Source organism: Cetorhinus maximus, chromosome 2, assembly GCF_964194155.1.
Source record: "Cetorhinus maximus chromosome 2, sCetMax3.hap1.1, whole genome shotgun sequence".
NCBI classification, from domain to species: domain Eukaryota; kingdom Metazoa; phylum Chordata; class Chondrichthyes; order Lamniformes; family Cetorhinidae; genus Cetorhinus; species Cetorhinus maximus.
Genome location: NC_135880.1, coordinates 96,038,891 through 96,061,838, shown reverse-complemented (window position 1 = coordinate 96,061,838; position 22,948 = coordinate 96,038,891). Strand labels below are relative to the sequence as shown.

General features: G+C 44.3%; 1 protein-coding gene across 1 annotated transcript; it reads left to right on the top strand.

Moving 5' to 3' along the window:
- Positions 1–6,774: 6,774 nt before the first annotated feature.
- mllt11 (MLLT11 transcription factor 7 cofactor) lies at positions 6,775–17,533 on the top strand. The gene is made up of 2 exons (XM_078567201.1): positions 6,775–7,242; positions 16,020–17,533. Exons 1-2 carry the CDS (start codon positions 6,832–6,834, stop codon positions 16,194–16,196), a joined length of 588 nt encoding a protein of 195 aa, XP_078423327.1. The 5' UTR covers positions 6,775–6,831; the 3' UTR covers positions 16,197–17,533.
- The last annotated feature ends 5,415 nt before the right edge of the window (positions 17,534–22,948 follow it).

The following is a 22,948-nucleotide window of genomic DNA, read 5'->3' as shown; positions in this document are numbered from 1 at the left end:
TGGCCAGGTAAACTTTGGGTGCATTGACTACGTTGGACCTTTCCTGGGAATAATGTTTCTGCTCATTGTCGATGCCCATTCAAAATGGTTGGACATATATAAGGTGAAGTCACCAATGTCGGGCAGTACAATTGGGAAACTACTTCAAAGTTTTGCCATTTACGGACTACCAGAAGTAGTCGATTCTGATAATAGCACGGCATTTACGAGTGCTGAGTTTCAATGGTTTATCAGCCTCAACAGTATCACTCATGTGAAAACTGCACCTTACCATCCTTCCTCAAATGGACTGGCTAAAAGGGTGGTTTAAATGTTCAAGGCAGCCATGAAAAAGCTAACTGGTGATTCCTTGGCAACCAAACTAGCACACTTTCTTTTTCATTACAGGACTACTCCTCAAATAGCAACAGGTGTCACACCTGCGGAGTTATTGTTGAAACGCTGTCTCAGGATGAGATTGAGCTTAATAATGCCAAATTTAGAGGGAAAGGTTGAAAGGAGTCAGGGAAGCCAGAAAACTAGACACAACTGGCATAGTCGCGAGAGGAAATTTACTATGGGAAAGCGAGTATATGTGAAAACTTCGGGGAGGGACCAAAGTGGTTACTGGGTGAAATAATTGTGATGACTGGACCTCTATTTTACCACATGGAGGTGGAAGGTCAGATCATCTGTAAACATGTGAACCATTTAAGGAAGAGTGAGACAAATCATCAAGATATGTTTCCTCCAGTGACCATGACCAGGTGTGCGTTTTCTGTTGAGGATGCTCAGCCTAGGACTGACATGTCTGATGTTCCTCTAAAAGTTGAGGATACAGAACTGCAAGTGCCCACCGAAGCACCTGATGTTCAGGCAACTCCGGAAAAGGAGGTTCCTGACGAAGAGTCTGAAGTTGTGGAGCTGCGACATTCCATGTGTACCAGGAAACCACCTAAAAGTCTGAACTTGTAAATTCCTTACCCAGTGTAAATATTATATTGTCTTGAAAAATATGTACTTATAAATATAACATGTGTAACTGAGTTAAAGGGGGAGGAATGTAGCAATTATGGTTATATTTAGTGTGTAATGCACCTTTAAGAATAATACTTGTTAGGAAAGATCACATGATCTGTAGTAACCAATAGGAGAGTAGCGCAGGCTACCTAAGCAGTCAGTGTAGAGATAGAGTTGGAGTTGAAAGCACACGTGTAGTTGCTGCTGAGTATATTGTAAATAAACTTAAGTGTCTGCAGATCAACTCTATTACTAATAGTACAACTCGGCCACCCTACAACAGTATTTATCTATAATTTTTCTGCCATTTTATTTCCAAAAATAATCAGTAGCTCCTACTCCTACTTTTTAAATTCATTTAAACAAAAATAGATTGACCTGGTTTTGAAAAGCTAAAACATGTTCAGGTTTTCCACATCTTCCAAATCATCCAGTAAACCTTACTAAATAATTCATGTCATTTCCTATCAAACCTCTTAACAAAAAACTCTCAACTGTACAATAATATCAGAAAAATTTTATTCAGTAGGTTCCCGAACATCAGCGCAAACAGACAGATCTGTGATGAGATCCTTCTACCTTGGGAAATATACAACACCTGAATAGTATGGAGATTCCTAAAATAAACTGTTAAATTTCCTTGAAAACAGAAAATGCTGGATACATTCCGCAGATCTGGCAGAGAAAGAAACACTGGGCAGGATCTCGTGAAGCTCCCAGGAGCAGGAAACAAGGCAGGCTTACTCACTTAATTGTGTAGGAGGTGAAATGTCAGTTTTCTCATGGTGGGATGAAAGTTGGGAAGTAAGTTGGAGACAGATAAAGGTGGATCATGGTTCATAACGGCAAAATGCAGGAGCCTATTTTTAATGCATTAGCATGTCATACATCCTCATCAAAACATATGATCAGCAGATTAAATTGTACCTTTGCGATTAAGTTGGCAGCAAACGAGAAACACATACCTTCAGTTTCACAACTGGTAAAAGGTGGCATACAGCAGGTGAGATAGTCTTCCTGATGGATGTGGACTGAGTAGGAGCTGCTTTTCTTGTATCGGGAACCTTATTGAAACAGGGGAGAGGAGGCTAAGCTATTGCGTTGAGCTTGGGTGGTGGCTGTCCAGGAAGGTCAGGGCATGGCTATCCATGGGAGAGAAGATGACAGCTGCAAATGCTGCTGAGGCAACAACTTCTGAGGGGCGATACTAAACTGAACTGGACTAGCCATATAAATACTGTGGCTACAAGAGCAGGTCAGAGGCTAGGAATGCTGTTATGAGTAACTCATCTCCTGACTCCTCAAAGTCTCTTCATCATCTACAAGGCACAAGTCAGGAGTGTGATGGAATACTGCCCACTTGCCTTGATGAGTGCAGCTCCCACAACACTCAAGAAACTTGACACCGTTCAGGACAAAGCAGCCCGTTTGATTGGTACCACATCCACAAACTTTCACACCCTCCACCACCGATGCACAGTAGCAGCAGTGTGTACTATCTACAAGGTGCACTGCAGGAATTCATCAAGGCTCTTCACACAGCACCTTCCAAATCCACAATCACTACCATCTAGAAGGACAAGGGCAGCAGATAGATGGGAACACCACCACCTGCAAGTTCCCATCCAAGTTACTCACCATCCTGACTTGGAAATATATCACCATTCCTCACTGTTGCTGGGTCAAAATCCTGGAACTCCCTTCCGAACAGCACTGTGGGTGTATCTACACCACAAGGACTGCAGCAGCTCAAGAAGGCAGCTCACCACCACCTTCTCAAGGGCAATTAGGGATGGGCAATAAATGCTGACCCAGCCAGCGAAGCCCATATCCCATGAATGAATTTTTTTTAAAAATAGGGGGCCAGCAACATATGCTGGCTTGCTAGAGAAGTTCCAATGCCCTGACCTTTCAAAGGTTGACAAATAGAGAAACCATCATCTGTGAAGAAGCTCAGATTTGCCTCTACTTCCAAGGCTCAACAATAAATGGTATGTCCATAACATCAGCCATCATAGAGTTTCAATGAAGTGCTATGCCCTCTATGCCTACAATGTCATGGAATGCTTGGACACGCATGCCATCTTTGTGCCATTAAAAGGTTTTTTGCTTATGTTTTCTACCACTATGCCTTGATGCGACTCTGACATCGGCAGCTGAGGTGCAGGCAGCCTGCTGCTGAATTCTATGCCCTGTTACCTGTCACCTTGGCAGCCGTCCTTTGGTTGTCTGAGGCCTAGAGGGCTCTGGTCTACTGAGCATCTCATGCACAGGTGCAGGTGCACCCTCAACAGCCTCATTTACTAGTGGCACTGGGGTCACTGGCAGAGGGGATGGGGTGCAACAGCTCACTCTTGGAGTGCCCTGAGTTGACACCTCTGAGGTTGATTGCTGGAACTCCTCCTCCCTTTTGGTGTGCAATGGCACCACTCTAACTCCAGTAGGAAAAGGGGCACCTCCCTTGCCCTCCTCTCGCCCAGCAACCACTGAGTAGAGCCCCTGGCCAGAGTGACGGAATGCAGGTCTGAGCAGGTATTCAGCAACCACTGACTGTTCTACTGGACCTGGCTCTCCATGGTAGTTGGCAACCTCTCCATAGAGGAAGCTATTCCCTCACATGCTGGAGCCATGACAGAACTCATGGCTTGGATGGACTCTACCATTTGCTCAAGGTTGCACATAGCCTCTGGCATCTCTGCCAGATGTTCCTTGCATGTCTCTGCATCTCCAGCAGGTTTCTGTTTGCAGCTGGATCCAAGGCACGTCATCAGCATGGGGTCAGCATGGGCCTGGTCTCCAGTAGTCCTCTGACTGTCAGGGACCTCAGCGGTCACATCCTCCATCAGCTGCTGTGACAAGCCAATGATGTGGCATACCTCTCCATTCGCACATTTACATTGCTTGCTGCTCTCATGTGTGTCACTTTACAGTGACTATATCATGCCAGTTACCCTTGCAGAGTTGATTCTTTTCTGGCATTGGACCCAGTTTTGTTTGTGGAACGCAGGACTGCTAACCTTGACTGCAATCTCCATTCAGGCCACCTTGGTCAAGCAGGAGAGTCCCCTGTTCATCAATGGGAAACAGGACTTCCCTCCATTCCTGAACAGCCTAGGAGAACCTGCAGGTAGGATTACTAAACTGTGGGGGCACTTGTTCTCTGCGCCCAGACATTTGTCCACTTTCTATGGGGTGAAAGCAGGTGATCGGGATTGACAGGTGAGCAGGGGGTGGCAGCACCTTCATTTCAAATTCCTCCCCTCAGACACGGAGAATGATGCTGCTGGCTTGAAGGGAGTTGATGCCTGTCTGGGCGCCTGGATCTTCAACCCCATGAGGTAAAGGCAGGGCTGGTGACTTCCTGCCTGCCCCTGCTGCAGAATTGGCCAGGCCCCTCGGCTGTGTTTAACTAATTTACTGGTCACCGTGTGATTGGGCATTACCAACTGCCCCACCTCCAAGTCCCACTGCCAGTCCTGCTCACGTCTGGTTCCACTATTGGATTACTCACCACTGCAACAAGATTCCACCCAGAATTAATGATGACCCTTTGTCAGAACTGGGAGTGCTTAGAGATGTAACAGTTTTTAAGCCAGGCAACAAAAAAAGGAAGGGAGGAAAGAATAAAAGGGAAGGTTTGTGTTAGGAGGGAAGGCAGGAGAGATTGAAGGGCAATAGGGGTGATAGTGAAAGGCAAAAAGAGATGGTAATGGAACAAGTATGGAAATGGATAGGCAGAATCACCACCAACAGCTGCTACCCAAAAAAAAGGCGGCAGAGATTATGAAATAGTTGAACTCAGTGTTAAGTCTGGAAGGCTATAAAGTTGAAAGACGAGGTGCTATTGCTTGACCTTATGCTGAGTTTCATTTGAACAGTGTGGGAGGCCGACGACGGTAAGGTAAGAGTGGGAATGCAGTTTAGAATTAAAATGACAGGCAACCAGAAGCTCAGGATCATACTTGGGGACTAAATAGGAGTGTTCCGCAAAGCATCACCCAATCTGTGTTAAAAGCTCATGGGATCTAAGGGAAAATGACAAGTTGGATTGACTCAGTAGCCGGAAGCAAAGGGTTATGGTCAACAGGTGTTTTTGTGATTGCAAGGCTGTTTCCAGTGGGATTCCACAGAGATCAAAACTAGGTGCCTTATTGTTCATGGTATATATCAATGATTTAGACTTAAATGTATGTGGCAAGACAAAGAAGTTTGCAGATGAGGCTTGCTGCAAGTTAAGACAGGAGCAGCAGAGTATTGGATGACCTTAAGTTTAAGAAGGTACAATGTGGGAGACCGGCCTGGAATGCATTGGAATAGTCAAGTCTACATGTAACAAAGACATAGATTAGGGATACAGCAGCAGATGCGCTGAGACAGGTGAGAAGTTGAGTGATGTTACAGTGGTGGAAATAGACGGTCTTATAATGATGGCACGAATATGAGGTCCGAAACTCATCTTGGGATCAAATGTGACGCTAAGGTTTTGGAATGGCTTAATCTCAGCCTGTTGCCAGGAAGAGGGATGGAATTAGTAGCTGGGGAACAGAGTTTGGAGCAAGGACTGAAATTTCTGCTCATTCTATACTAGATGTTGGATAAGCAATCTGATAATTTAGCAACAGTAGAGGAGTCGAGAGGTGGTGGTGACGTAGAGCTGGGCGTTGTTGTTGTCTAGGCATTTGATGGCCTTTTAGAACCAACACTGAGTTCAACAATTTCAGATCAGAACCCCCTCCCCCTTTTGTTTTGCACAGCAATTGTTGGTGGTGCTTCTGCTTTCCCATTGACCTCATCTGGACCCATCTTTCGTTTATTTATTGTCCCATTGCCACCTCTTTTTGCCTTTCACTATCAAGCCTTTTGGCATTTAATCACTTTGTTTTCCACCCAATCACAGGTCTTCCCTTTTGTTCTTTCTTCCTCTCCAACACCGCCTTCCTTTTCCCGAGCGGGGAACAAATACAAAGAACAAAAACACCTGGAAAAACTCAGCAGGTCTGGCAGCATCTGCGGAGAGGGACACAGTTAACGTTTCGAGTCCGAATGACCCTTCAACAGAACTAAGTAAAAATAGAAGAGAGGTGAAATATAAGCTGGTTAAAGGGGAGGGTGGGACAAGTCAGTGGGAACAAGGACAAAGAACCCTGGTGAATACTTCAGGAGCACAGAGGCACCTCCTGTTCGATCAGCTCACTCAATTCAAATAGGGGCCTTGCTGAACCAAAGAACCTTCATAAGTCCAAAACACTGGAGGGTGCTTTCTATTGATTGTCTCTTTTATTTAAATTTTTCAGAGACATTGGGTTGCCCCAATGCTGTCAAACCAGGAATCATATGAAAATGTTCTCTTTTTAGAGGGGCACAACTAATAAAATCCAAATCATTGAAAGAGAAAGGAAATTTAACCATTTAAATAATAATAACTCCGACCCCTGGGTTGAAATACACATACATTCCTAGGGTGCCCAATGGTTGCACAAGTCCTTAATCATGCTCCTTCTGCAGGGCCAGGGCCAGGGCTGCATGCTCCCCGCCCCCGCAGTGGGGCACAGGCAAGGCCAGGGCAGAAAGGCAGCAGACTACCTGGAGCTGTGGCTGGACACCTCCTTATTGAACGTCTGGAGTTAATTCTCTGCAAGATTTACTTCTCTATTTCCCGGCAATGTGAGCCTCCGGTCTCTGGAGGGCAGTCCAATTTTGTTTTTGCTTATTGTCTGGGGCGAGCAAGCCCCTCTTGTTTAAACTTTGGCTGGTGATCAATGTTGTGCGGGGGTGGGGGGGTGTAATGGGTGGTGTTTGAATTTGGCGGAGTGGACGAACTTTGAGTAGCTGATGTCGAAGAGGAAAGCGGAAGATATTCTGTGTTATCGACCTCGTAAGCGATTCGTTTCCCTGTTTGTAGACAGTAAGAGTGTGAGGCCGGCGCTGAGGCGCGACAGCAGCGACAAGAGGAAGCTGCAGGCGGACGGGGAAACGGAGCAACTGCAGGAGCCCGCGTGCAAGAGGCTGGAGAGCGCGCAGCGCGGAGCGGAGCCCGGGGACCGGAGAGCGCGCAGAACGGAGCCCGGGGACCAGAGCGCGAGCCGGGCGGAGCCCGGGGACCGGAGCGCGAACCGAGCGGAGCCCGGGGACCGGAGCGCGAGCTGCGGCGGGGACTGGGCGCGGGGACTTGGTGTCGGGGAGCCATGGGCCATCCGCACCACCACTGGCAACAGCTGCAGCAGCCTGACCGATTCTGCACAGGTAAAGACATTAATCACACTCACACACACACACGCTGCTTTAGAAGGTCACTTTTATAAATAAAAGCAAAATCCTGCGAATGCTGGAAATTTGAAATGAAAACAGAAAATGCTGGAAAAACTCAGCAGGTCTGACAGCATCTGTGGAGAGAGAGAGAAAGTTAACATTTCGAGTCCGTATGACCCTTCAGAGCTAAAGATAAGTGGAAATGTGATGAAATTTATACTGTTTAAAGGGGCGGTGGAGCAGGTGAAGCTGGATAGCAGATCAGCAATAAGTGGGGGCAAAGGAGAGACGGGTCGGACACGGCTGAGAGCACTGTCAACCACAGTGGGTGGGAAACCTCGCTTAAGGAAGAAAGAAGACATATCAGAAGTGCCATTTTGGACAAAAGACGAGGAGCGTTAATGGTAGTCATGAGGGCTGAAGAACGGGCTCATAGTGGCATAAAGGTAAGAAAGCAGAACAAGGGTCAGCACTCTGAAAGAACAACATGGAACATGGGGAGGGATGGGGGCAGGAGTGGTGGTTGTGGATAAAAGAATAGAAATAGGGATAAAAAGGGAATAAATATTAAATAAATAAAAATAATGGAATAAAAAATATTTTTTTTAAAAAGGGGTGAAGATAGAGGAGAGAGTTCATGGTCTGAAGTTGTTGAACTCAGTGTTAAATCCAGAAGGCTGTAAAGTGCCTAATTGGAAGATGAGGTGTTGTTCCTGCAGTTTGTGTTGGGCTTCACTGGAACATTGCAGCAGGCCAAGGATGGGCATGAGGGCCAGGTTGGTGTGTTGAAATGGCAAGCAACAGGAACGTGTGGGTCATGCTTGCAGACTAAGTAAAGGTGTTCTGCAAAGCGGTCACCCATTCTCGTTTTAGTCTCCCCGATGTAGAGGAGATTGCATTGGGAGCAGCGAATGCAGTAGACCAAATTGAAGGAGGTGCAAGTGAAGTGCTGCTTCACCTGAAAAGCTTATTTGGGCTCTTGGACAGGGAGGAGATAAAGGGGTACATGTTGCACCTTCTGCGATTGCATGGGAAGGTGCTGTGGGAAGGGGTTGAGGAGTTGGGGGTGATGGAGAAGTGGATTGGGGTGTCCCGGAGGGAACGGTCCCTACGGAATGCTGACAGGGGGGAGGGGAAGATGTGTTTGGTGTTGGCATCATGTTGGGAGTCGGCAGAAATGGCGGAGGATGATCCTTTGAATGCTGAGGTTGGTGGGGTGAAAAGTGAGGACCTATCATGGTTCTGGGAGGGAGGGGAAGGTGTGAGGGCAGAGGCACGGGAGACGGGTCGGACATGGTTGAGAGCCCTGTCAACCACAGTGGGTGGGAAACCTCGTTTAAGGAAGAAAGAAGACATATCAGAAGTGCCAGTTTGGGAAGTGGCATCATTGGAACAGATGCGCCGGGAGGCAAAGGGACTGAGAGAATGGGATGGAGTCCTTACAGGAAGCGGGGTGTGAGGAGCTGTAGTCGAGGTAGCTGTAGGAGTCGGTGGGCTTGTAATGAATATTGGTGGACAGTCTATCACCAGGGATGGACATACAGAGGTCAAGGAAGGGAAGGGAAGTGTTGGAGATGGACCATGTGAAGGTGATGAAGGGGTGGAAATTGGAAGCAAAATTGATCAATTTTTCCAGGCCCAGATGAGAGCATGAAGCAGCACCAAAACAGTCATCGATGTACCAAAAACGAGTTGTGGGAGGGGGCCCGAGTAGGACTGGAACAAGCAATGTTCCTCATACCCCATAAAGAGACAGGCATAACTGAGGCCCATGTGAGGTACCCATAACCACACATTTTATTTGAAGGAGTGAGACAATTTAAGGAGAAATTGTTCAGTGAGAGAACAAGTTCAGTCAGACACAGGAGAGTGGTGGTGTATGGGGATCGTTCAAGCCTCTGTTCAAGGAAGAAGCGGAGAGCTCTCAGACCATCCTTGTGGGGGATGGAGGCGTAGAGGGATTGGACGTCCATGGTGAAGAGGAGGCGGCTAGGGCCAGAGAACTGGAAATTGTTGATATGCTGTAGGGCATCAGAGGAATTGTGGCTGTAGGTGGGAAGAGACTGGACAAGGGGAGAGAGAATGCAGTCAAGATAGGAAGAAATGAGTGTCATGGGGCAGGAACAGGCTGACACAATCGGCCTACTGGGACAGTCCTGTTTGTGGATTTTGGGAAGCAGGTAGAAGCGGGTTGTCTGGGTTTGGGAGACTTGAGGTTGGAAGCTGCGGGGGCAAGATCTCCAGACGAAATGAGGTCAGTGACAATCTTGGAAACAATGGCTTGATGTTCGGTGGTGGGGACATGGCCCAGGGGTAGGTAGGAGAAAGTGTCTGTGAGCTGGTGCTCAGCTTCTGCGAGGTAGAGGTCAGTGCGCCAGACAACAACAGCACCGCTCTTGTCAGCAGGTTTGACAAAGTCACGGTTGGACCTAAGAGAATGGAGTGCAGCAAATTCAGAAGGCGACAGGTTAGAGTAGGTGAGAGGAGCAGAGAAATTGAGACAGCCAATGTCACACCGACAGTTCTCAATGAAAAGATCAAGGGGGCAGGTGGAGGGAGAATACTGGAGGCAGGTGAGAGAATCTGTTGGACGGGGGGAGGACTCCTGCCCAAAGAAGTGAGCACGGAGACGAAGGCGGCGGAAGAAGAGTTCAGCATCGTGCTGAGCCCGGAGTTCTTTGAGGTGGGGGTGTAAGGTTATGAAACTCAGTCCTTTTCTGAGTACAGAAAATTGAGCATCAGAGAGGGGAAGGTGAATACATGGAAAGGGCTGGGATTAGAAGAACGGATGGGGTCAGAGGGATAGAAAGGGGTGGAGGGTCCTGGATGGGCGTTGGTATTTATTTTTATTTATATTTTATTCATTTATGCATTGTTTTATCTCCTTTTTTACCCCTATTTTTATCCCTATTTTTATCCTTTTTCTCCAACCACTGCTCCCCCCCCCCCCCCACCCCACCCCCAAAGGGCCATCTGTTACTTGCTCCGTGTTGTTCTTTCACTGAGTGATGACCCTTGTTCTGCTATTAACACCTTCTGTTTTCTTACCTTTATGCCACTATCAGCACCTTCTTCAGCCCTTACCACTACCATTAACGCTCCTTGCCTTTTTGTCCATGACATCTTAGTCAATCTCTCCTTAACCCCCACTTATTGCTAACCTTCTATTCAGCCTCACCTGCTCCACCCCACTTAAGCAGTATAAATTTCATCACATTTCTACTTCTCTTTTGCTCTGAAGAAGGGTCATATGGACTCGAAATATTAATCCTGTTTCTCTCTCCACAGATGCTGTCAGACCTGCTGAGTTTTTCCAGCATTTTCTGTTATTATTTCATTTTTATAAATACTTATTCACACACAGTACAAGCATGCAGCACCTACCACACTTCCACTCTGCTTCTTGAGATATTGCTTGATCCAACCAGCAGGTTGCTAATGAAGAGGAATTGGATCTGCTAAAACACTCACAAAAATTAAAAACTTTAATAGGAAATGTAGTCAAATGAAGGTGGCATTTCCAGTGGCGATAATGCACTTAAGCACCCTCTCACCCGGTGGCTGCCAGTAATGGGCGGCCTCGAGGGGAAGTGGAGTAGGAAATACATGGACAGGCAATATAAAATAAGGGGTGAAATTTTGAAAGGGGTGCAGGACCAGAAAGACCTGGTGTATATGTGCATAGATCATTGAAGGTGGCAAAACAGGTGGAGAGAGCACTTAATAAAGCATATAGTATCCTGGGCTTTATTAATAGGGGCATAGAGTACAAGAGCAGGGAGGTTATTTTGAATTTATATAAGACACTTGTTAGACCTCAGCTGGAGTATTGTGTACAGTTCTGGGCGCCACATTATCGGAAGGATGTGAACACATTGGAGACAGTGCATAAGAGTTTTACAAGAATGGTTCCAGGGATGAGAAACTTCAGTTATGAGGATAGAATGGAGAGGTTGTGACTGTTTTCCTTGCAAGAAGAAGACTAAGAGGAGATTTTATAGAGATGTTCAAAATCATGAGGAGGCTGGACAGAGTATATAGGGAGCAACTGTTCCCACTCATAAAAGGATCAAGAACAAGAGGGCACAGATTTAAAGTGATTTGCGAAAGAAGCAAATGTGTTGTGAAAACTTTCGGGCCTGGAGTGCACTGCCCGGAAGTGTGTTGGAGGCAGGTTCAATCGAGGCATTCAAGAGGGCAATAAATGATTATTTGAATGGAAACAAGGTGCAGGGTTACGGGGAAAAGGCAGAGCACTAGGTCATAATGCTCATTTGGAGAGCTGGTGCAGACATGATGGGCCGAACGGCCACCTCCTGTGCCGTTTTAAAAATAAAATAAAAAGAAAAGAGAACGGGCGGACACTGCATGCTCCTTCTTCAGGAAGATCTGGGTGCAGACGTAGCTGTGCAAAAAATGCAGGAGTCCAGTTGAACAACCCTCCCCCCATCTACCACCCGCTGCAGAGTCTTATTGCTGTTAGGGGGCTGATGGAAATAACTTCCTTTGGCGTTACATTGGAATTGGCATATCCTTTTCCTTTTTATTAATGCAGCTTAAAGACAGCAAATTATTGTTACCAGAGTAACATCCACCCAGGCACTAAAATGATAAAGGCACATGCAGCCTTTAGCTCTCCTCATTAACACCTGAGGACCTGTACCCAAAGTTGGGAGAGCTGCCCTGCAGACTTGTCAAACCTGGTGCCATAGTTGTATACAATTGGGAGGGAGTTTCCAAAATTGATTTTGGACCCCATGGCATCAGGTCGAACATAGGCAGAAACTTCCTGATTACCACCCTCTGCCTTCCCTCAACTGATGATTCAGTACTCCTCTATGTTGAATGCTACTTGGAAGAAGCATTTAGGGTAGTAAGGGCACAGAATGGTCTCTAGGTGAAGGACTTCAATGTATATCACCAAGAATAGATTTAATAGCATGACTACTGACTGAGCCCTGAAGGACTTAGCTGCCAGAGTAGGCCTGAGACAGGTGGTGGGAGAACCATCATAGGTTATATGAGCAAGGAGTAGGCCATTTGGCCCCTCAAGCCTGCTCCACCATTCAGCTAGGTTATGGCTGATCTACCTCAATGCCATTTTCCCACACTCCCCATATTCCTTGATGTCTTTACCATCTAGAAATGTATCGATATCTGTCTTGAATATACTCAATGATAGCCTCCACAGCCCTCTTGGGTAGAGAATTCTAAAGATTCACCACCCTCTGAAGGAATTCCTCCTCATCTCAGTCCTAAACAGCCTGCCTTTTATTCTGAGACTGTATCACCTGGTCCTAGACCCCCCAGCCAGAAGAAACATTCTTCCTGAGTCTACCATGTTGAGCCCTGTAAGAATTTTGAATGCTTCAGTGAGATCACCTCTCTTCTAAACTCTGGACAATATGGGCCAGTCTCCTTGACCTCCCTTAGAGGACAATCCCACCATCCCAGGGATCAGTCTGGTGAACCTTTGTTGCATTCCCTCTATGGTAAATATATCCTTCCTTAGGTAAGGAGAGAAACCTGTACACAATTCTACAGGTGCAGTCTCACCAAGGCTGTATGCAATTGTAGCAAGACTTCTTTAATCTTGTACTCAAATCCTATTGCAATAAAGGCCACATACCATTTGCCTTCCTCATTGCTTGCTGAACCTGCATTCTAGCTTTCAAGTGACTTATGAACGAGGACACCCAGGTCCCTCTGGACATCAACACTTGCCAATCTCTCGCCATTTAAGAAATACTCTGCATTTCTGTTTTTCCTACCAAAGTGGATAACTTCACATCTTTCCACATTATATTCCATCTGCCATGTTCTTGCCCACTCACTTCGCCTGTCTAAATCCCCTTGAATCCCCTTTGCATCCTCCTCACAACTCTCATTCCCACCTAGTTTTGTGTCATCGGCAATCTTGGAAATATTACAATTGGTTCCCACATCCAAGTCATTGATATAGATTGTGAATAGCTTGGGTCCACTGAACCATGCAGTACCCCAATAGTCACAGCCTGTGAACCTGAGAGTAACCCATTTATTCCTACACTTTTTTTGTCCTTTCCCCAATCCTCAATCTATGCCAGTATATTACCCCCAATCCCACGTGCTCTAATTTTGCTTCTTAACCTGTGTGGGACCTGATCGAAAGCCTTCTGAAAATCCAAATATACCACGTCCACTGGTTCTCCCTTATCTATTCTGCTAGTTACATCTTCAAAAAAACTCCTAATAGGTTTGTCAAATATGATTTCCCTTTCAGAAAGTAAACCATGATTTAATTCCTTTAAATGTTAGCCATTGCTTGTCTAACAGGAGAGAAAAGCATACTTGACCTTGTCCTCATTAATCTACTTGTCACAGAGGCATCTATCCATGACAGTATTGGTAACAGTGATCACCACACAGCTCCTCAGGGCAGTATCCTAGGCCTTTCCTGCATCATAAGGTCAGAATTGGAGATTTGTGGATGATTGCACAGGGTTCAGTTCTATTTGCAAGTCCTCAGACACTGAAGCAGTTCATGCCTGCATGCAGCAAGACCTGGACAATATCCAGACTTGGGCTGATGACTGACAGTCATGCCACCAAAGTGTGAGGCGATGGCCATCTGCATTTAACCATCTCCCTTTGATGTTTTATGCCCTTCCTAACAGGACTCTGGATGTACCTGTACCACATGGACTGCAGTGGTTCAAGAAGGCAGCTCACCACCAGCTTCTCAAGGGCAATTAGGGATGGACAATAAATGCTGGCCTAGCCAGCAATGTCCACACCCCGTAAATTAATTTTAAAAGAATTCAACGGCATTATAATGATATTTTATTCAAGAAACAAGTTCACCATCTAAAGGCTGAATAGCAGTGTAAATTATATCAACAAATTCATGGCATTAATATATAGAGGGAAGATGGGACAATCATAATAACAAAAATAGGCATTCAAATTCAGCAGGTAACAGGGAAGTGGTTGGCAGGATATTAAAAGAAGGAATATTGAATCAAAATTATATTAAAATTACAAACCAACACACCACTCCTACATTACAGGCATTGAAGTATATACGGATTTCATTACCATTACAGAATCCCCCAGTGGAGGATTGCCATTGTCCAGAAATCCAACTGGACTAGCCATATAAATTCTGGCTACAAGAGCAGGTCAGAGGCTGGGAATACTGTAACGAGTAATTCACCTCCTGACTCCTCAAAGTTTGTTCACTATCATTAATGCACAAGTCAAGGCTGTGATGGAACATTCTTACTTACAGTACCGATAGCACACAAGAAGCTCAACATCATCCAGGACAAAGCAACCCAGTTGGTACTCACACCACCACTGACCCACAGTGGCAGCAGTGTGTACCATCTGCAAGATACACAGCAGCAACTCGCCAAGGCTCCTTCAACAGCACCTTTTTAATCCGTGACCTCTACCACCTAGAGGAACAAGGGGCCATAACTTCCGATGGAGATGCAATTGAGTCAGATTGCCACTCTGTTCGAAAGTGTTTACCTGGAAACCCAGGTGATCCTATCTCGCCCAACCTTCCAATTCAGACCAGGTGAGATCTGTGCAGTGCAGCTCGCTCCCAGGACCTACCACGAGGGCAGTGGGGGTGGGATGGGGGTGAGAGGGAGTCCTGTGGGGGAGGGGGGGAGTAGAGGGGGAACCCTGCAGGGTTGGGGTGGGTGAGCCCCTTGAGGGGTGGAGTAGTCGGATTGATTGGGAGTGTCCTCTGAGGTTGGGGTAGTCCTGTGGGGAGGCGGGTAGTCGGGGCAGTGGGTGAGGGCTGTCCCATTAGGGTTTGGGGGTTGACGGGCTCCGTAGGGGGAAGTCCTGTTGGGGGGGTGGTCTTGGTCTGTAAATAGTTACCCTTCTAACTTTTCCTGGGTAACTTGATGTAACACAGTCATAACCATCTGAAGTTTGCGATTTAAGTCGTATTTCTGGATGGATTCCAGTGCAGGGCAATTGCCCATTGCAAGTTTGCACTTCCTGGGCAATTGACGTGCAACCCTTACCTGGGAACTTCCGGTGGTGGCGGCGGGGGGTGGTGAAGGGATGTTCCCTTCGCCTTTGGGGTACCTCCCACTTACACTGCCCTGGAGCTCAGCAGTTAGGGCCCAAGATCTGCATGCGCATGGGAACACCACCACCTGCAAGCCCCCCACGAGGCACACACCATCCTGAATTGGAACTATGTCAACACCTCCTTCATTGTCGCTGGGTGAAAATCTTGAACTCCCTCCCTAACAGCACTGTGATGTACCTAAACCACATGGACTGCAGCAGTTCAAGGCGGCGACTCACCACCATCACCATCTCAAAGGCAGTCAGGGGTGGGCAATAAATGCCGACCTTGCCAGCAATGCCCATATCCTGGGGAAGTAAATAAAAAATTCTCCACAGGCAAAACTTCAGCTGCCAAGGCCCTAACCATTGGAACTAACCTCCTTAAACCTTTCTAACTCTTTCCTCCTTTAAAACTCCTTTCTAACTCTTTCCTCCTTTAAAACTCTTCTTAAAAGCTACCTCAGTGACCAAGCTTTTCATCATTTGCCCTAGTATTTCCTTATCTGACTCATTGTTAAATTTTGTTTTGATAACGCTTCTGTGAAGTATGGCATGTTTTAAAAGGTGCTGTACAAATGTAATTTGCTGTGTTTATTCATATTTTCAGATATGTTTTGTTTGCCTTTTGAATAGCTAGTGGTTTGCACTCATTCACTGGGATTGTTTTAAAATAACTTTTATTATTTCCCTTCCAGAATGCACCATTGGATGAAGTATCTTGTCAATACAACTCATTTCAGTTTTGGAGAGTTCCTTTGCCTATTGTTGAGTTGGCTGAGATTGAGGATTTTGGACAGCTGAAGATAGCTGAAGAAATGAATTATGAAGACCCAGAAGAGGCAGCAGAAATAGAGATGGAGCTTCAGAACTGAGATTGTCATTAAAAATTTGTTTGCATATTTTGAAATTAATTAATAGGGTTAGGAGTTATCCTGGAGGAAAGGGGAAGATGCAGTAGACATCCTCAGCTTTTGTAAAAATGTTGATTGTTGTGAATGATCTGCATTTCCTGAAATCTTTTTCTTATGGTTTGTCTGGGGTAAACATTAAAGGTGCATAGGCTTTCAAAATAATCAGGCTGTTCAACTATGCAGGGTACAGTTTAATAAAATTGTGATTAAATGTATAAACATTTATCTGATAAGAGTTGAAAAGATCTGGGAAATTCACACACCCCGATTAAATTCTGTTGACCCTGGCCCAGCGAGAACAGAAGTCCAGTGAATGGGCAAACAGCAGTCTTAGTCTGGATTTAGAATTTTGGTAGGATTTGGGTTAAGTTGATCTGATCATTGGTATGTGGCAGTTGATACACTGACAGAACAAATAATATTACGGTAATAAGCTAGCCGGATATCCCAGGCTCTACCTTATTACTGATAAATCTAAACAACAAAAGTATGAAAAATATGGGATTTACATTTTTAAAAAAAGTTTACTCCTCTCCTCCTCTGAAAGTGTTGATCACGGTTGGGTGTGATTTCTCTGGATTGCAGTGGCATCCTGCAGTAACTCATCCAAATGGCCAGGCTTCATGTGTGAATTTTGAGTTTTTATTGGTGGGTCCCTGATCATAAAGCACCACAGCTAAGTATAAATATGAAAATAGAATGCTCTGTTGACCTGCTAATGGGAAAGAAGAAATAATAGTTCATATCATCAGTCTTAATTCTGAGCACCATAGCTGGTTTGAATTCTTTGGGCACTGTTGGGCTTCCAGTGAGTATTTGTTGGCAGAAAACTGCTTTTGAAGTGATTTGTGCATGAAACATTGACCTCTGATGCAATCAGGGCAGCCTTTGCAATCCAAATTTTAAATAAAGGACGAAGAATAGCAGGTGAGAGCAGGAGAAAGGAGGTGACACAAAGAAAGTGTTGTTTGTGCTTAAGGTTTTGAGGGTTATTATACTGCAGTAATATGCCTGCTGAACGTTTGAGTAGCCGTATTATTTCAAATTCTTTATTGCATGAGGTGGAAACAATATAACTGGTTTATGCAGGTATACAGGAGTTTCCCTGAACCTGCTGGCAGTAATGGGATTAAAATTTATCAAAATGTGAGAGGTATTAACTAATGTGAGTTCTTTGTTTTGCTCCGAGAGCTCACCAACAACTGTGGGCTTGAATAATCTCAAATTACCACCAAATGTATTTGTATCTTTGTGTATGTTATCTGATATTAAAGGGGAAAGAAACTCCAGGGAGAGTACTTTTTGTTCAAAGTACTTATTTTTGCTGATTAGTGCAGCCTGGTACTATATCGTTTTAGTGCAATTTCCTTAACTGGGAGTCTGCTGTACTTGCTAAGCTGAAGTGATGTCACCTGCATTCTATAGCAGGCCCATAGAAATCAGGTATCGTGATTTTAGGGCTTCCAAGAACAGATATTAATTTTTTGGATCTCAGGAAACTATGTTATAAGACGGAAATGCAGGCTAGGCCTTGGCTGGAGGTTCCAGTGAAACTTGGACTTGCCTTTAGAGTCACAACCCCAGCTGATGTGCATGGAAGAGCTTCTCATTGGTGATGTCATTAGTATGAGTTAACAGCCAGGAAGCTTCATGTCAAGGGCATCCATCTGGGTAAGAAAATTTGGGTTTAAAAAATGAAATTTTCCTGAAGCTATTACTTTCTAAAATAGGGCATATCAACAAAAACATTTCTCACTAGATGATTCTTTCCTCTCTAAGTTAAATAGTCCAGACATAAAGCAAATCTGGTGATCTTTGAAGGGTATTTTCACCATACATACAGACATACAGCTAGTTATTTTGCCAAAGTGCTTAAGATTATTATTACATATTTGAATTGCAGAATTTATGTCTTGCGCATGAGTCCATTTACCATCAGTTTATTTTCACCTTTCAGCTATTAGAGTCAAATTGTGCTATACAAGGGGTTCTACAAGCTACAAGTTGGACAAATTGAATTCATATTCTAGGAATATTCCTAGCATTGAAAGTATTTTTACTTGCCAAAATATTTCCTTTTTCTACCCTGTTCTCAACCACCTGTTCCACCACCACTTCCCCCCCCCCCCGTAAGGTTTTGTACAGGTAGGGGAGGAGGGATATGGGCATGGACTTCTTGATAATTCTAACCGGTGTTCACAATCTGATTTGTTATTTTTCTTTCTGCTTCTGTCAGTGGGTAAAATGATGTTATCCTCACAAGCCAGAGCACTTTGCATATCCAATCCTGAATCATCAGGACAAATTAGTTAGGTTTAGTTACATTTGTTTTAATGTTAGTTGGCAGAAGGATGGGGTAATGCACACTCTATCACTAACATAAAATTGGACAGTCACAGCTGGTACTTCTGGCAGTTTCTATTTCTGAACAATGTGAAAGTCTTACCTGTTGTGACAACTTGAAATTTTTAGTGGAAGGAAAAAGGTATAAATTTGTGTTGTGCAGTGTGTAAATAAATCATAAGTATGCCAAGGTAAGTTTTTTGGGGGGAGATGAGAAGTTGAACCTAGCTATGAGCAAGCAGTTTTTCTTTCCATGTGTTGATGCCTCTGAGCTTCGATTTTTGTTTTTCCGAACTGTTTTGTTTCTGTTGTAAATGGTACGTGTCATTAGCAGTTTTATTTTTTTGTGTTACCAGGCACAAAATAAATTTCACATTGAAGGAAAAACCCATGGTTCTATATAGAAAATGAATGATGCCAATGCTGCATCTTTTGCTGTTTGTGCAGTCTTCAATACTTTGCTTTATACAAAATTTGAAAGAGTAAAATATTTTCTATATTTGTATTTTAGTATTTTTGCATTCTTTGCTTTACTTCAAAAAGAAGCCTTAGCCTTCTGAAAATTCTCTTCAGTTTTCAATGTTGGAGAACTATAATGAATCTGTCTGTCTAACCTCTTGTGGTGGCAGGTTCCACAGATAAGTATGGGATATACTGTAATCTAATGTGCCTTTCCCTAATTTCTTTAACATTTTGTTATCTAATTTTATCTTTTTAAATCATTGGTAACAACTTTAGTAGCTTTGTAATGTAATGCCTTCCATATTTTGATAGTGCTCTGTGTGGATAAAAATCTTTCTTCTTTCTTCCTTATATTTTTAATATGCCCCTTTATTTCCTGAACCTTTTTGGGGCACTTTGTTATAAAATGTATAATTAAAATGACAATATTTTAAAAATATTATTAGATCCCAGTCCTAGTTTGCTCCTTGAGAATAGGCGTATGTTATTTAGATCTTGTGCCTGTTAACACCATTCAGTCAGATCATGGCTGATTTCTGACCTGATTCCACATACCTATCTTTGCACCACATCCTTTAATATTTCTGCTTAACAAAAATCTTTCAATCTCAGATTTAAAATTAAGAAGTTAGCTATCGTCAATTGCCATTTGCAGAAGACTGTTTCAATTTTCTACTGCCCTCCTTGTGTAGAAGTGTTTCCTGATTTAATTCTTGGAAGGTCTTGCTCTCATTTTTAGACTATGCTCCCTAATCCTAGATTCCCAAACCAGTGGAAATAGTTTCTATGTACCATATATGTTCACAATACCTTGAAAACTTTGATCAAATCAGCCCTTAACCTCCTAATTTCCAGGGAATACAACCCTAGATCCTAGATATTGAAGTAGTTTGTTCTGTCATACAGCAAGATCTGGACAATACTCAGGCTTGTGCTGACAAGAGACAAGTAACATTTGCACAACACCAGTGCCAGGCAATGGCCAATTCTTAACAAGAATCTAATCATCTCCCCTTGGCATTCAACAGCATTATAATCCTTGAATCCCCCTTCATCAACATCCTAGGTGTCACTACTGACCAGAAATATAACTGGACCAGCTGCATAAATGCCATGACTACAAGAGCAGCACAGGTATCTCACCGCGACTCCCCAAAGCCTGTCCACCAACTATAAGGCATGAGTGAAGAGTGTGATAGAATACTCTCTACTTGCCTGAAGGACTGCAGCTCCAACAAAAGAAGCTCTTTTTCAAGACAAAGCAACCTGCTTGATTGGCACCCTAACCTCCATCTAAACATTCACTCCCTCCACCACAGGTGCACCGTGGCTGCACTGTGTACGAACTACAAAATGAACTGCCAAAGCTCCTTCACAGCAATTCCAAACCCCCCAACCTCTGCCATCTGGAAGAATAAGGACAGCATGCATGTGGAAACACCACCAGCTGAAAGTTCCCTGTGTAGTCACACACCATCTTGACTTGGAAAAACCTCATTGGTTCAGTGTCATTGGGTCTAAATCCTAGAACTCCCTCCCTAGGAGCATTGTGGCTGTACCTACACAGCATCAACTGCAATTATTCACAAAGTGGCTTGCCACTACCTTCTGAAGGACAATTAGGGATTGGCAATAAATGCTGGTGATGCAAACATCCAATGATAGAATCCACTATTAAAGAATTAGCTGGACATTTAGGAAATCATATACTGTCAGGCAGAGTTAACATGGTTTTGTGAAAGGTATATTGTATTTGACAAATTTATTAAGAGTTCTTTAAGGATGTTATAAGCAGGGTGGATAAAGGGGAACCGGTAGATGTGGTATATTTGAATTTCCAAAGGCATTTGAAAAGGTGCCACATAAAATGTCACTACACAAGATAAGAGCTTATGATGTTGGAGTGATAGATTTGCAGGATAAGGGACTGGCTAACTAACAGGAAACAGCTGAGATAATGGATCATTTTCAGGATGGTAAAACATAACTAGTGGAGTGCCACTGGGATCAGTGCTGAGCGCTCGACTATTTATGATCTATGTTAATGATTTGGATGAAGGGACTGACTATTGTAGCCAAATTTGCTGATGATATGAAGTAGGTAGGAAAGCATGTTGTGAGGAGGATATAGAGTCTGCAAAGGTGGAATCCTGATTTTTGGATCATGGAATTTTGCCCTTTTAATTTTTTCCTGATGTTTGCCTGGCCTGGGTGAGCCATCACTCAGCCCCTCTCTTCAATCTGCCAGCAATTTGATGGACTTTCTGTCTATGGGAGATGCAGAGGCTGCACCCCAGCAGCTGCTGCTCGAATTTGTAGCATCCAGGGCGCCTTCCTGCATTCGACTGTCTTCCTGGTGTCGCCTCTGTTGCGGGAGTTGCTTCCTCTGGTGCAGAATAACTGAATTTTCTTGCCCAATCCAAGGCCCCATTATCAATGGAGCAACTGCCCTGACCTACTCACAGCCCGTCGCTTGACCTCAGGCTCTGGTTCTGTCTCTGAGATGGAGGGAGATACCAGACTACTGGTTGCAACCACATCCACCCCTGGCAGCAGTCGCTGCGTTTTTCCACCTCTGGCTTGGCCTACTCAAATTAGCAATGTAATTTTCTTCATTGTCTAATCAAGATATTTGCTTAAATTAATTCAGAGCCATTTCCAAGGCAAATGCATTTTACAATACCTCACAGTTAACAAAGAAATGGTATTGTCTTCTAAAGATTGGATAAAACTAGTTCAAGGCAACTGCATTCTACACCTCAGAAAGTTAGCAAAGAAACTTTATTGTCTTATCAAGATTGGATGTAACTAGTTCAAATTATCTCCAAGGCAACTGCATTTTTGACACCTCAGAAACTTAATAGATGTAGTCATCTGATGTGTAATATACCTTTAAGACAAATGTTGTAATGTAAAATCACATGATCTTACTTAATAGACAGAACAAACTTTTTAAAAATTCATTCACGGGATGTGGGCGTCATTGACTCGGCCAGCGAATTTTTAATGTCACTAACTAGGATTTTAAGTTTCAGAAATTACTTTATGTATTCAGATATATACATACTCTGGCTGAATGCATTGAATCATTCCGTTTCTTACGGCACTGATCCACTATCCTAGGCACAATACTGTTTGCATTCAAAATTGCTACAACCTGTTTCCACGCCATGCTCTGAAGTTTCCTTGGAGGTTTAGATTTTCCATGCCCTAGGATGTACATGCACCTTACTTCCACTTCCCTTAACAAAATATTCAATTCATGATCTGTGAAGTTTTGACTCCTCTTCTTCACCACATTATGGCTTTGACAGAGTTGCACTTCGCTGGGCCTGCGAGGAATCACAGAATCTTCAGTACATTGAGTCTGCACCGATACGTGAGAAACACCCGGCCTACCTACCTAATCCCATTTACCAGAACTTTGCCCATAGTCTTGAATGTTATGACATGCCAAGTGCTCATCCAGGTACTCTTTAAAGGATGTGAGGCAACCCGCCTCCACTACTCTCCCAGGCAGTGCATTCCAGACTATCACCACCCTCTGGGTAAAAATGTTATTTCCTCACATCCCTCCTAAACCTCCTGCCCCTCACCTTGAACTTATGTCCCTTGTGACTGACCCTTCAACTAAGGGGAACAGCTGCTCGCTATCCACCCTGTCCATGCCCCTCATAATCTCGTACACCTTGATCAGGTCGCCCCTCAGTCTTCTCTGCTCCAAGGAAAACTGCCAACTACCCTCATCTACACAAAGATAAAAACAAAAAGCTAAAAGCTACTGCGGATGCTGGAAATCCAAAACAAAAACAGAATTACCTGGAAAAACTCAGCAGGTCTGGCAGCATCGGCGGAGAAGAAATCAGTTAACGTTTCGAGCCTTCATTGCCCTTCGGCAGAACTGGAGC

Bases quoted from the DNA above. Each gene is read 5' to 3' on its own strand.
- mllt11 (XM_078567201.1), top strand. From the start codon at position 6,832: ATGTCGAAGAGGAAAGCGGAAGATATTCTGTGTTATCGACCTCGTAAG. The intron at 7,243-16,019 runs GTAAAGACATTA...TTTCCCTTCCAG, and splicing joins GCCTGACCGATTCTGCACAG to AATGCACCATTGGATGAAGT.